Source organism: Barbus barbus (assembly GCF_936440315.1).
Source record: "Barbus barbus genome assembly, chromosome: 32".
Lineage (NCBI taxonomy): Eukaryota > Metazoa > Chordata > Actinopteri > Cypriniformes > Cyprinidae > Barbus > Barbus barbus.
Window position 1 is genome coordinate 27226091 of NC_136760.1, and position 14396 is coordinate 27240486.

The 14396-nt window shown below is 35.8% G+C and overlaps 1 protein-coding gene across 1 annotated transcript in view; it reads right to left on the minus strand.

The window, feature by feature from the left end:
- The window catches only part of LOC306852745 (uncharacterized protein), a gene marked incomplete at both ends in the record, with an annotated part of 32026 nt that extends 20185 nt beyond the window's left edge, over positions 1-11841 (minus strand). The window contains 8 exon segments of the mRNA XM_079389810.1: positions 1768-2148; positions 2785-2874; positions 2955-3356; positions 3461-3853; positions 4078-4149; positions 4232-4621; positions 5249-5668; positions 11427-11841. Of these exon segments, the coding sequence (XP_079245936.1) occupies positions 1768-2148; positions 2785-2874; positions 2955-3356; positions 3461-3853; positions 4078-4149; positions 4232-4621; positions 5249-5668; positions 11427-11841 (2563 nt within the window).
- Positions 11842-14396: the final 2555 nt, after the last annotated feature.

Sequence of the window (14396 nt, forward strand, 5' to 3'; positions counted from 1 at the left end):
AGGTCGTGAGCACGTCCATTCTTAATTAACAGGGTATGTATGGAATAGCATACCAAATTAATGAAAGTATAATTCCTTTAGGTTAAAATGTTAATGAGAGTTGCATGCAAATGCTTCTGTTGTGTTTGTTTAATGTTTTGTCTGAGAATTGACATTTTTCTTTTCCCACCTGAATTCCTCTCTGTCTTGCAATAACTGAAATCAAAATTCAGATGCATTGAATAATACATTACGGCCTAAGATTTTCTCTCTCTCTCTCTCTCTCTCTCTGTCTGTGTGTGTGTGTGTGTGTGTGCTTAGAGCCGGTCAGTCAACTCTGACCATAGTGAAAATTCACTATCTATCATAGATGTAACTGGTTTTTATACTGTACAAACTGTATAGTACTTTTCTATCCCCTTACCTACCCCTCACACAAAACTTTCTACATTTTTAGATTTTCAAAAAACATCGTTCTTTACAAGCTTGTTTCATCATGGGGGACAAAAAAGGTCAAAAAAGATCCCCACAAGGTCGAAATTAACTGGTATTAATATAATTTTGGGGACTTTTCATCCCCATAATGTAGGGAATACAAGAATCTACAAACACACACACACACTGCCTTCTTGTTCTAAAATGAGTAGTAGATTCTTGGACAAATAATTTCAACAAGCAAGGGAAGATTCTGAATCAAGTACACACGGTGGTCTGCAATGGAGCTAGATTTGTAACAATACATTTAACACTATTAATGTGAGAAGTTCTTTGCAGGTGTCACAAACACATAATATGGGTCTGATTTACACAAAACAATAATCCTCCAGACTGTAATACAACACATAATATTATTTGATATTAAGTTAAGATTTTATTCTAGTGAATTAAATTATTTTTTTTAGTATTATTTATCAATTCCCCCTTGAGGACCACTGATAATATTAGTCCAGGTTTTTGGCATAGTGGATATTTATCTTTTAAAAAAAACACTAAAAATAAATAACAATAAATTCATTATCATTAATAATAATAATAATAACAATTATATCCTATATGCACACTATATTTAGTGTACCTATTAACATTTCTGTAGCAATATGTAGGTTTTATCAAGCAGATGGGCCATGTACACACTGCAGCTCAATTCGGTTGTCAGTTCACCTTTTAGTGCTTAATTGCATTCTGTACACACATAATTCACAAAAATACAGGAGTGACACTTTGATAACTCCATAAACCCAATCGCTTTATGAGCCGAGTTCAAACAACAAGCTCAAAAAGCGCTTGTAATGACTGATCATGGCAGCACAGACAGGACGCACTCTGTGAAGCAGCCTGTACAAGCATAAACAAAGCACAATGCTGATAATAACGAGTGTTTTGTCACTGTAATATTACATTGGTCACAATAACGGATACTAAATAGATACTAATTTTATTTATTTATTTTTTCAAATTAGAAGTAGAATCTTGGACACATCACTTGAACTAGCAAAGGCAGATCCTGAACCTAGTACACGTGGTGGTCTATGTTAAATTCGGTTTACATGTGTCATAACACATAACACAAATTGCATAAAGCAATAATTCTCAAGATTGTTATACAGCACATTATATTACCAGTTGTTGTGGTTTCAGCTGTAGTTTCTGTGGTTGTGGTTGTCTCTGGCATTACAGTAGTAGAGGTAGTGTTGAGGTTCCTTGCATCTGAAATAAATAATTGGCTATTACATAAATAGCCTATAATGATCTCTTACATAAACAAATACCACATGTAAATATATTTACCTGCACAGTAGGCCAAATAGCAGCCAATTGGACTCACAAACTCATAGACATAATAATCTCCTGGACAGGCTTTGACTTGAATGGGATTGGATTGGAAAAAGCAGCAGTCATTGATCCAGTGACCGCAGATATCTCGAGTGACCACTCCATCCTCAACTGTTGGATGTCCTCCATTCAGCCAGAGTGGGGCATGAGTGCCACAACTATTTTCATCAACACATGTGTCTGGCATCTGAACGCTCTGATCCTGAAGGAAGAGACGGTACCAGCCGTTCCAGCTGACCCAGGAGTCACACATTAATTGAGAGGAATGTTTATTGTTGGTGGATCTCCATGGATCGTCCAGGACATTGTAGTTGTAGCAGGGGTCAACAGGGGGAGCTGTCATTATGGACACATTAGACCAATACATTGTTGAATGGTTTTACATACTTGTTTGTAGTTGTGATATGAATAGAGCACTCTTCACGTAAACTCAGTGTTTTTGTTTTATTTGAGCCAAAACAGCAAAGAAAGTACACTATAAAGTATATAAATGTATGAAAGTCTATCAAATTCCTTTCCAATTCTTTTACCTTTTATCCGTGTACAAACATGCTATAAAGAAATGTCCTTCCTCTGATGGTTGAGGTCTATGAATAGTTTGGTTTCACAACAAGGCTTATTTAAACTAGATTTACTTTTTTCACTATTAATAAAGCTGCACGTACTTTCAATTCTTCACCATTTTTACAGCTATTCAATCAGTGGGGTTTTTTTTCATAGTTTGAAAATGAATTCTCTATTAATTTATCTATTTTCTTGTGAAGAATTAATGCTGCAATGGGATTAAGTCAAGTGCCATGCACAAGATGAGTATTTATACAAATGTTGTCCTTTCCTTCACATTTATATTGTACACTCATTCTATGAGCTGTATCACTTCTGTCTACACCCTGTTTTTCTACACCATTGTGTAAAAGTTGCAAGATGCTCTTGAGGGTGAGAGTGAGGTTTGAAGTCAAGACAATACTTTACCAGTGGTTGTGATTGGTGGAGTAATGGATTCAGTGGGTGGGATGGTCTCTGTTGTTGTAGATGCTGATGTGGTGGGCTGACTTGTGGCTTCTGGTATTAAACATTTTTTTATCAACAATTTTCTTTTTCAGTCAAAATCCAGAAAAGACTAAATGCATCCAAATGCTCACCTGCACAGTACGCTCCGCAAACTATTGGCTTGACAAACTCGTAAACATAGTAATTTCCAGGACAGGCTTTGACTTGTATAGGCTGGGATGTGTAAGTACAGCAGCCGTTCCACGAGGAGGCACAGACCTGACGGGTGACCACTCCATCTTCCAGCTGTGGATGAGGGCCATTAAGCCACAGAGGCTCATAAGAGCCACACATGCCTTGACTAACACATGATTCTGGCATCTGGGCATTTTGACTATTTTTGAACAGCCTGTACCAGCCATTCCACTCCACATTATAATCACACATGCCATAGTAGTAATAGTTGTTATAGTAAGAGTTGTCAGTGGCTCTCCAAGGCTCATCCAGACTGGTGTAGTTGTAGCAGGGATCAACACTTGGGGTGATGAAAGGTACTGTTATAAAAAAGTAGAAAGAGCATTATATACTGAAGATTGGATGTGTCCAACTATAAGATATCTCAAAAGAATCTTTAAAATACAGAGATTAATGAATTTACCTGCACAATATACAGGAGCTGGGATTGAAAGAGTTGGTCTGGTAAATTTGTAGACATAATAATCTCCAGGACAAGCTTTGACTTGGATTGGTTCAGATCTGTAGTGACTGCACTGATCATAGCGAGAGCCATAAACTTCACGAGTAACAACTCCATCTTCTAGCTGAGGATGAGAGCCACCAAGCCACAGAGCACTATAACCTCCACATGACATGTAAGTCGCACACCACTCAGGCATCTGAGCACTTGATCCATTAATGAAGAGTCGATACCAACCATCCCATTCTACACGAGTGTCATCAAGTCCATTTATATAGCCATACAGATACCAGTAATTGAATGTGCTTCTCCAGTGGTTGTCGAGTATGTTGTAGTTATTGCACGGGTCATAATCTGTGTTAGTAAGAGATGATGAAATCAAATCATAGTGAGGACAAACCAGTAAAACAGTATAATAGTTATGATAGTTAAACCATTTGTGAAATAGTTGTGCAACAAGTTCATGAATAAGATATTCCATTTTATACAATAGTTCAGAATCATTGGAGGAAAAACAGCTAATTAAGGATACTTTATATTATTATTATTATTATTATTATATACTGTATACAACTTACTCAAGGTGATGCTGGATCCAGTGATTAAATCTGGGCTCACAGTGGAAACCATCTGTGAAATACTGCTGACATCTAAAATCAATAAATCAATCAACCAGTCATTCCTAAAATTATTTTAAAAGTTGAAAAGGCTAGTGGAAAAAAAACACTGTACCTGTGCAGTATCCTGAACACCATAATTGCGGTTTCACAAGTTCATAGACATAGTAATTGCCTGGACATGCTTTCACTCTGATGGGGTTTGATTTGTAATCACAGCAGCTACCCCAATAATACCCTCCACAGACCTCTCTGATCACCACTCCATCCTCTGTCTGAGGATGAGGACTATTGAGCCACAGATTCATGTATGCGTTACAGCTGTATGAACTAATACAGGTCTCTGACATCTGGATGTTCTTTCCATAGTAGAAAAGCCGGTACCAGCCATTCCAGGAGAAATGTTCATCACAAATCCATTCTCCACTTTCATTGTTGGCTCTCCAGGGACGATCCAGAGACTCATAGTTGTAGCAGGGATCACTGCTGATGCTTTGGAAAGACACTGTCATGGAGTTTGTAAAAGTACTGTTAAAATATTGTAAGTTTATAGAAGAAGTTTAGAGTATCACATCCTAAAACACAATGATGGGTAATTTTATCATTTTGAGCAATTATATTCTTATAAGTGGTGTGCCGTCAGGGCCAAAACAGGCCAAGTAGGGGCTTGCACATTTACAGCCCTTCAAAATAAGGAGTAACACTTTGAACTAACTAACTAACTAAATAAATAAATAAGCATAAACATTGCTTTACCAAAACGTTTTTCAGCTATGCAAATAATAAAGCATTTTTGGCAAAAAACGGACTTCAAACAAACCCAAAAAGGACCGTGTGGTAATATTACAACATGGTCATATACATTATACATATTAAATGTTAAACGGTTGGTTTAAAGTTGTGAGATTTGATTGTTTTGTATGGATGGTTGTGGAGAGATTTACAGAATGTTTACCCAACTCCACAGCACTGAGTCTAACTGGTTAACGTATTTAATTTTGTTATCACTTAATTAAGATGAATATCAAATGATCAAATAAATAAAGCATTTAATCTTGATACTGACATTCAAATAAAAGAAAATCATCTCAATCTCTCGGGGATTCTCAGAGAAAAGAAGTTAAATTTGCACCTGCACAATATGAAGGCATGTAGATCGACAGATCTGGCTTGACAAGTTTATACACGTAATAATCTCCTGGACAGGCTTTGACTTGGATGGATGAGGATCTGTAGTCGTCACACTGGCTAGACCATATATAGCTTCCCAAAACTTCACGGGTCACCACTCCATCCTCAAGTGTTGGATGAGAACCGCTGAGATACAGTCCAGTGTAACCACCACATCCTGTATTACTCACACACCACTCAGACATCTGGGCACTTTCTCCATTCAAATACAGCCGATACCAGCCCCTCCATTCAACATGGGTGTCATCATGGTAATAGTAGTGATATTGGTTTTGTCGTATGTCTCTCCAGTATTCATCAAGAGTGTTATAGTCATAGCATGGATCAGAGCTGGACGATGTAGTTTCTATGCTGTATAGTGCTGTATATGTATTTGGTTTAGAAAAAACAACAACAAAAGTACATTACAGAACATTATCTAACAGCTGTCTGAAAGAGAAGAAAGTTGGACAGTAGACTAAAGATGGATCAGACAGACTAACAATGTATGCTTTATACAGCTTTCTAATAAAATAAGAGTTACCACAGTGTTTTCCAGGTACTGTATTTATATCTGTTTCCTCTGATTTGAATGATATGGACATAAGTTCGAAGGTCTCAATTATTTGTATGAATATTGTTGGTGCGATATAAACTTCTGAGTAATCGTCTAAAACATGTAAGGAGTGTAATTTCACACATGGACAAAGGTATGTATTTCCTTAAACATCTTTAGATCTTTCTAGTTAATGCTGCATGGGATTAAAACAGTACATTAGTATAATACTAGTCTATCTGTTTTAGGATTAATATTAGAAATATTTCATTTCTAAAAGTATTAAAGCAACTTTGAATAAAAGCATCTATTTAATCTTAAAATGATAATGTAAAAACATGGAATTATTTTATCCCTCTTTTGAAACCACCAAACATGTCTATTTAAAAGTACTGCTGAAAATGTATGTTTGCTGGAAAATGTAATTTGCTGCCACATCTATCATTCTCTCTGGTCTCTCTGGTTTTCACATACTGCTGTTCCTGCTCTGTCCAGCAGATGAAGTCTGGTGTTACTGTTCTGTTGTCTATCATGGATCATCCCACCTGTTACTCCACCCATTTCACCTGCTCATCATCACCATCTCATTATCTACATGCATATAACCTGCTTTCTTCAGTCACTCTCAACCAGGTGCTTCCAGTCCCGACATCAACATCAATGCATTTCTGTTTAAGGTCTTAATGCCACCTGAGATCTGCCTGATTTTAAGCAGCATCTTTTTATTGATATTTGAATCAAAGCCTGTTTCTGGCTCTGTATGGTAACATTTTGAGATTTAATGTCAACTACAAGAAATAAGGTCACAACTGTGAGAATTAAAATATAAAATCAATTTAATACATATATATATATTTTATTATTATGGAAAAGGCAGTAGTCTGGTGTTATTAATTGGTTTATTTTGCTACATTGACTGACAAACACTTGCTGCTGCTACTGCTGTTGATGAGCCCGACAGGCACAAAATCCGATGTTGATGTCTGCTTGTGCCAGTTTTAGCACCATCATGCCATTCTAATTGTTCCTCATTAATGTGGAAACTAATAAAAGACTAGCCTACTTTATGCTCTGTACAGACCCAACACATCTAAGTTGTGTATACACTGTTAATTCTGAATAAATAGAATTTAGAATTACAGAATTTCAACCCAGTTTCTTTTGGAGTCTGCAGTCAATATAAGAATTGTTCCTACACATCCTTCATTTCTACACTTGGAATGGAAAGCAATGGATGGAAAGAGGAAGAAGTAAAGATTAGATAAAGTGAAAGAATGATCGTACCTGATGTTTGTCCACTGGTTATTTCACCTGTTAAATAAACAAGATAAACATTATGATTTAATATTGGCAAATGATTTTGTCATTTTAAATACAGATTGTAAAACACTCACCATTAATCAGCAGCAGTAGTGACACACACAGAGAGATCAGAAACCTCATTGTGACCAACGGCACCTCCTGCACCTGCACACACATATGGAAAATATATACACATAAAATTATATATATATGTGTATATATATATATATATATATATATATATATGAAGAGTTTATTTGCAAAACAGATAACTAAGTTTTTTTTATTTTCAATAATCATGTTTTTTTATTGTTTTTTATTTGTGTCTTATTGTGTTAGTTAGCTGTATATTTTAGGTTTTTTTTAACCTAATCAAAATAACCCATCTTCAGTTTGATTGAGATTAATTGGAATGCACAATGAAAAAACATGATTTTTGAGAATTGTAACAAACTGAGTTATTTGTTTTTGCAAATGAACTCTTCATAAAGATATAGTAGTCAACATTTGAAGTGGATCAAAACCTTTCATCAAAGTTGTCCTAAAAGCTAAAAACAAAATGCGTTCTTGTCTTAGGACAACTTTGATGAACTTTTTTGATCCATTTCAAATGTTGACTTCTGTATGTATATGTATATATATATATGTATATATATATGGAGAGAAATAACTTTACCTGAAGTCAAATGCTGCTGCAGAGCAAGCTCAGGGAGATTCTCTCTTCAGCAGCTGAATACAGTGATGATGACCTGTAGGTCTCAAAGTCTTATTAGTGCCTTGGTTAATAGCTGTGGGTGTACCATTACTGGAACCAGAAAAAAAAAAATTCCCAAGAATTCGAGCCAGTTTTAATTTTTTTTTTAAATTGTGATGAAGATGTTTGTACTTATTGTTTCTTTGTATACGCCTGTCATTCAGGAATACATTCTTTTACTCCGTGCACAAATAGATGTGAATGTAGCTGGAATGATGGGGAGTCAGTTTGTTTTGTTTTTATTGGCACCTTTTCAAAAATAACACCTTAAACAGAGCTGGATGAGCCAAAGGTGACTCTAAAGACATATGCTAATCAATTTAACAATATAACAATTTAAAGCATTCAGAAAGTTTAAAAACTTTCATCCTTTTCAGTCCCTCATAAGACCACTGTAGAGATTCAAGCAGTGGTCAAGTAATATGGAGTTTGGTAGGCCTGCAAACTAACAAGATCATAACAGAAATGCAGAAATAAATATCAATGTATTTTTATTGCACCTAAATGATCAAACCTACACCCTACAATAAATTATTATGCCCTTTAAAAGCAGCTGGGAAACAGCACGCTACTCAGCAGGTTAACACTATACAAATGAATGGGTATCTAATATTTAGCAACAATAAAGGGAAACAACAAAGAAAATCATCTGGAGATAATATTCATTAAACTTGATTTTCAAAGATTGTATAGAATAAGGCTAATATCCCATGGTTTGATCATTTAAACTAAAGTAAAGAAATACTTTTAGCCTGTTCTTCATGAAAGTGAACACTGTATCCACAGGTTTACCAGATGATTAGAGATTAGCAGGAGCTCATTAGTCTTCAAAAACCTGTGTGTCCTGACAGAAACGTCTCCTCTGAAACTGTACAGACTAATACAAATGCAGGAGGAGCCATTATAAAACATTTGTTGTAAACAGAGAAAGAAACTATAAAATGTGCACATTGCTTTTATCTTTCTGGTATCTTTCTCATGATCTGGATGTGTCATTGTTGATGTAGCTTTCGAATCATATTGTGTTTACTAAATGCTGCTCTATTTCAGTGTGCTTTGCATATATGCTAAAAAACAACAACAACACATCCGTTCTCTGAACTACAACATAGTGTGACTTCATTTCATGAGAAGTACTGTATGTGTGTGTGTTTTCTTTTTTGTTAAGTCAAACTCGACAGTCAGGTTTGGCATCATTTTTTTTATACATTGCTGGGCAACATTGAAAACCATCAGATCAGATTTAATCAAAAGATGCTGCAGAGCGGCATAAATATCATATAGAGGTGCGATACATGCTGTCTTTTTACATGCTCATTAAATTAAAAGGTCTGGAATTTTGATCCATATATGTGTTTAACATAAGCGTAATATATACTGTTGTGTGTCTAGGGTAAATAGATAATAATATGTGAGGCCAAATAGTCTCTCTCACATCAGTAGTTTAACCCATTAAGTACCACTTGTAGCATAATCACTACATATATTTGGTGAAAATGGCTGTATATTTTTAAAACACAGATGAACCCCAGCCCTACATACAACAGTTTACAATCTTAAATTGATAATAAGAACAAATTTGGAAGGAGCATATTCACATTTTACATTGAAATCTTTCAGCAAGCCAGCATCACACAACATGGTCACTGTCCACTGACAGAAACTGGTCTGACATGAACTGATGTTTTAGCCTCACTCTTACTGGAAACGTCCGTGCAGCAGAACTGCAGGCCTCTGAACATGCATTTTCAGGTACTTTACAGGGAATTAGGTGACAAGTGGGAACAAAAAGAAGTAGTCTTCTTATGCAAACATTTGAATCATTCTGTCCTATCCAGCTCTTCAATTTCACTTTCTCTTCATCTTCTTGGACTAAGAACTAGAACACAGACATTTCGTTTATTTGAGCATTGTCTGAACCTCACCTCATCTTGCCCAAGAACAATTCAACCAGTGTGGCAACATTCTTCAAAACCTTTAGAAAGTACTTGAAATTTGAAAGATACTTCTCACTCTTTATTATAGATAGTACTAACATCATGGAAAACAAGAAAACAATTGCAAAGATACTATTAAAAAGATAACACGGTTACACTTTATTTCGATAGTCCACTTTAGACATTCTACTAACTATAAGTAACTTTGTAACTACATGTCAACTAATTCTCATAATTTGCAACAACATGTCTACTAACTCTCAGAGTGGACTGTTAGGGTAGGTTTAGGGTTAGTAGAATAAGTTGACATATACTTGCAAAGATTCTCATAGTCAGTATGTTGTATGTTGTGGACCCATCAAAATTAAGTGTTAGAAGATATTAAACAGACAGTCTACTAATACTCTAATGACTGCTAGTCGACATGTAGTTGCAAAGTTACTTACTGCTAGTAGAATGTCTAAAGTGGTCTATCGAAATAAAGTGTTACCGATAACACTATCAATAATCTCTTATTCATACCATTACTGAAAGTAATTGATTATAAAATACAGAATGTGAAGCCACCTTGCTTCAATTTACATCAAATTTAATTCCCTTTAATTCGTGTAATTCTACTGCATTTTTATGACCTCGTTATATATGCTATTAATATACTGGCAACAATATTAAAATCGCTAATTTTACATATTACGTTCCATCATGTACACTGACCAGATCAAAGTCTGCTATAGAAATATGTTCCTGACCTGTAACATAAGCATATGCATTTCTTAAAAGTTATAGAACTGAAAGAAACAATACATCATGAATGGAACTTTTAATCTTTTTCTTTTTCACATGATTTGAATAAACATGAATCTGATTGCCTTTGTTGCTGTAGCATTTTTTTTATTTTTTTTATTTTTTTAAATAAGATGTGTGGCATCAGTGCCACATTCATTAAAATTCCACAAGAGGATCTCCTTTTGTGTGTGTGTGTGTGTGTGTGTGTGTGTGTGTGTGTGTGTGTGTGTGTGTGTGTGTGTGTGTGTGCGTGCGTGTGTGTGTGTGTGTGTGTGTGTGTGTGTGTGTGTGTGTGCGTGTGTGTGTTTGCATGTGTGCGTGCGTGCGTGCGTGCGTGTATACCAAAATAGGGTCAGGACACTCATCAGAGGAACAAGTAACAGCATCAGAGAAACACACAGACAAGAAGCCTCAGAAACCTTCACTTGCTCTGGGACCCTCTTATCTGTCAACAGGGAAAATAATGCAATGTACAGTATATATATAATGTATTCATGGAAGAAATCATTATAAACCTTTATTTACAAATTATTAAAATAAACTAAATGTTCACATGTGTTCCGTTCAGGCAACATCAGAGGACCCATGGATATGGAAGCACTGTCATGGAAGTCCAGAGACCTGAAGAAATTTAGAGTATTACATCCCAGCTCTGAAGCAACTAAAAACCTCATTCTAACTGGTTAAAGCATTTCATTTCATTAACCAATTCATTAAGATGTATGTTGAATTATCTAATAAAAAGAGGATTTATTGTGGATACTGACACTCAAAAAAAGAAGTTGAAGAGAAAAAGAAGTTGCACCTGCACAATATGAAGGGCTGTAGATCGACACATCTGGCTTGACAAGTTTATAGACGTAATAATCTCCTGGACAGGCTTTTACTTGGATGGATGAGGATCTGTAGTCGTCACACTGGTTGGACCATAATTGGCTTACAAAAACTTCATGGGTCACCACTCCATCCTCAACTCTTGGATGAGAACCGCCAAGATACAGCCCAGTGTAACCACCACATCCTGTATTACTCACACACCACTCAGACATCTGGGCACTTTCTCCATTCAAATACAGCCGATACCATTCAACCACTACACTCCATTCAACAAGGGTGTCATCATGTTCATAGTAGTTCATGGGGTCATTTGGTTTTTGTCGTGTGTCTCTCCAGGATTCATCAAGAGTGTTATAATCATGGCATGGATCAGAGCTGGACATCTGAGAGAATCATGTCAAAAAAATAAATAAATAAAAATACAGTGCAATATATGTATATCTGGTTTAGAAAAAAACAACAACAGTTGTGTCTGTATAAAGAGAAGATATTGGGATGGTAGACCGTGAATGGAAAACATTAATGTGGCACACAATTTCGTACAATGACAGAATGTATATATTTGCTCAAACATCTTTAGGTTTTTGTAGTTAATGCTGGGATTAAAACATAATACATTAATATGACTCTGTATTAGGATTATTATTGTAGTACTTGGGGGTTGGGGGTGCTAGGGGGTGGAGGTGGGGTTTATGAGTTGTGATCGTAAAATGTAAAATAATGTTTGGGGTGATGGGTCATAGGGCCTTCAATTGGAGTAAATAAATGAATAAATAAAACAGGACAGAAACGATAGATATTACTGAATTCAGGACAAATGTAACAAACTTAATAATGCATTTTTGTCACATAGAAAAGCACTTGACAGTAAAGCATTGATTTTGAGCTAGACTGCTGGAAAGTTACTGCTAATAAATTCTGTCATCATTTCCTCACCCTCATGTCGTTCCAAATGACTTTCTTCTGTTTAACACAAAATAAAATTTTGTAGAATATTACCAAACCATTTTGTTTACCCTTGATTTCTACTGTATGGACAAAAATGTCTTGAATTTCTCAAATTATGTTCCACAGAAGAAAGAAATTCATACAGGTTTGGAATGACATGAGGGTGAGTAAATGTTGACAGTTTTCATTTTTGGGTGAATCTCCCTTTAAGAACTTTATTGTTTGTAAATAAGCACCTAATTTATATAAGACATCTTTAATCAGGCCCTTATTGAATTAACAATGTACTTAAATTAAAATTCATTAGAACTAAACATCTAAAAAGAAAGAAGTATCCAGAGTTTAACTGACAAGTATTAGTAGGGTGGTGGTCACAAGAACCATGGTCCTCATTACCATAGTTATATGGTTTTTAAAATAAATAATTAATAATAACTATAAAATTTGTAGTAAAAAAAAAAAACTAAACCAGCTTCTATTAAATTAAAATAGCTCATTCCCCAATAAGTAATAACAGTAACATTTATAATAAATACTTTTCTGCCAACACAGGCTATTTGTACAGTGTTAATAACCTCAAGTTAAATTACTATGGTGCTGAATTGACAAGCCTATTGGCGTTTTCCAATATACCTCATTGTCGTGGCTGATTTCAGCCAGCATCACTACAGAACCTTTAATGTTCTCATATCACACGACTGTATAACAATTCTGTCACATCTGAATGGATCAAGCTGTTTATCTCTTATAAATCGTGGCAGAAGCACGACGCATGTCCGTCAGTGCTGTTTGGGTGACCGATTGTGCTCTGCTTTGACGCGCGGGCCCTATACACTCTGGCACCCTTTCACCCCCTAGCGACGCCCCTGCTTGCGACCATAGTTGGCTAACGCTGCTTTTGGGAAACGCACCCCTGGTCTGTTTTCAGGTGCTGCTGTTCCTTCTCTGTCCAGCAGGTGAAGTCTGGTGTTACTGTTCTGCTGTCTATCATGGATCATCTCATCAGTTACTCCACCAATTTCACCTGTTCATCATTACCAGCTCAGTGTCTGCAATGCATGCATATACAGTACACCTGCTTTCTACAGTAACTTTCAACCAACTCTTTCCAGCCTTCTTAAGTTGTTGTTTCTTTTTTTTTATTTCTTGCCAAACACCAACACATTTCTATTAAAGGTAATAACAAAAGTAATCTCAAGACTATGACTTAAACCAGTTTTTCATTTTTCAATAGCTATTACGATATTTGTACGGTATTGTTTCTTTGCATACACCCATCATTTAGAAAGCTATTCCTTTCTGTGTGTGAACAGATGTGACTGTAGATGGAATGATGGCCAGTCAGTTTTTGTTTCTTTACTGACAGCTTTACAAAAACAGCACCTTAAAAACTCCTGACTCATTCTGTTTCAATAATGGTTAAAGGGTTAGTTATCCTATGATTTACTCACCCTCAAAGCTTTATAATGGCGGCGGGGGGGTTCAACAGTCTAAAAAAAGTCCAATAAAGCACATCAATCCCTAATAAAACATGCCTCACACATGGGGAGGGGTTGTGTTTTTGTAAGAAAAATATCCATATTTAAAACGTTAGAAACAGTTTTCTCTAACTCCACGAGACCACTGGGAGGGATGCAGGTAGTCATGTAATATGGAGATGTGAGATGTGCACACTAACAAGATTGTAACAGGAACACCGAAAAAAAATTCAGTATATTTTTATTGCACCTAAAAGATCAAACCTTCTCCCTAAAATCATTATGCCCTTTAAAGCAGCGGGGAAACAGCATGGCTAGCACATTAACACTAGAGTAATATTCAGCAAAAAGTAAGGGAAGCAACAAAGAGAAACATCAGCGAATAATATTCATGTAACTTCAGATAACAAGAACCACAAAGAATGTCACATGGTTTGATCATTTAAACGAAAGAAAAGAAGCAACTCTGGCCTGTTCTTTAAGGAAGTAAAAATTCACCTTTACCAGATTAG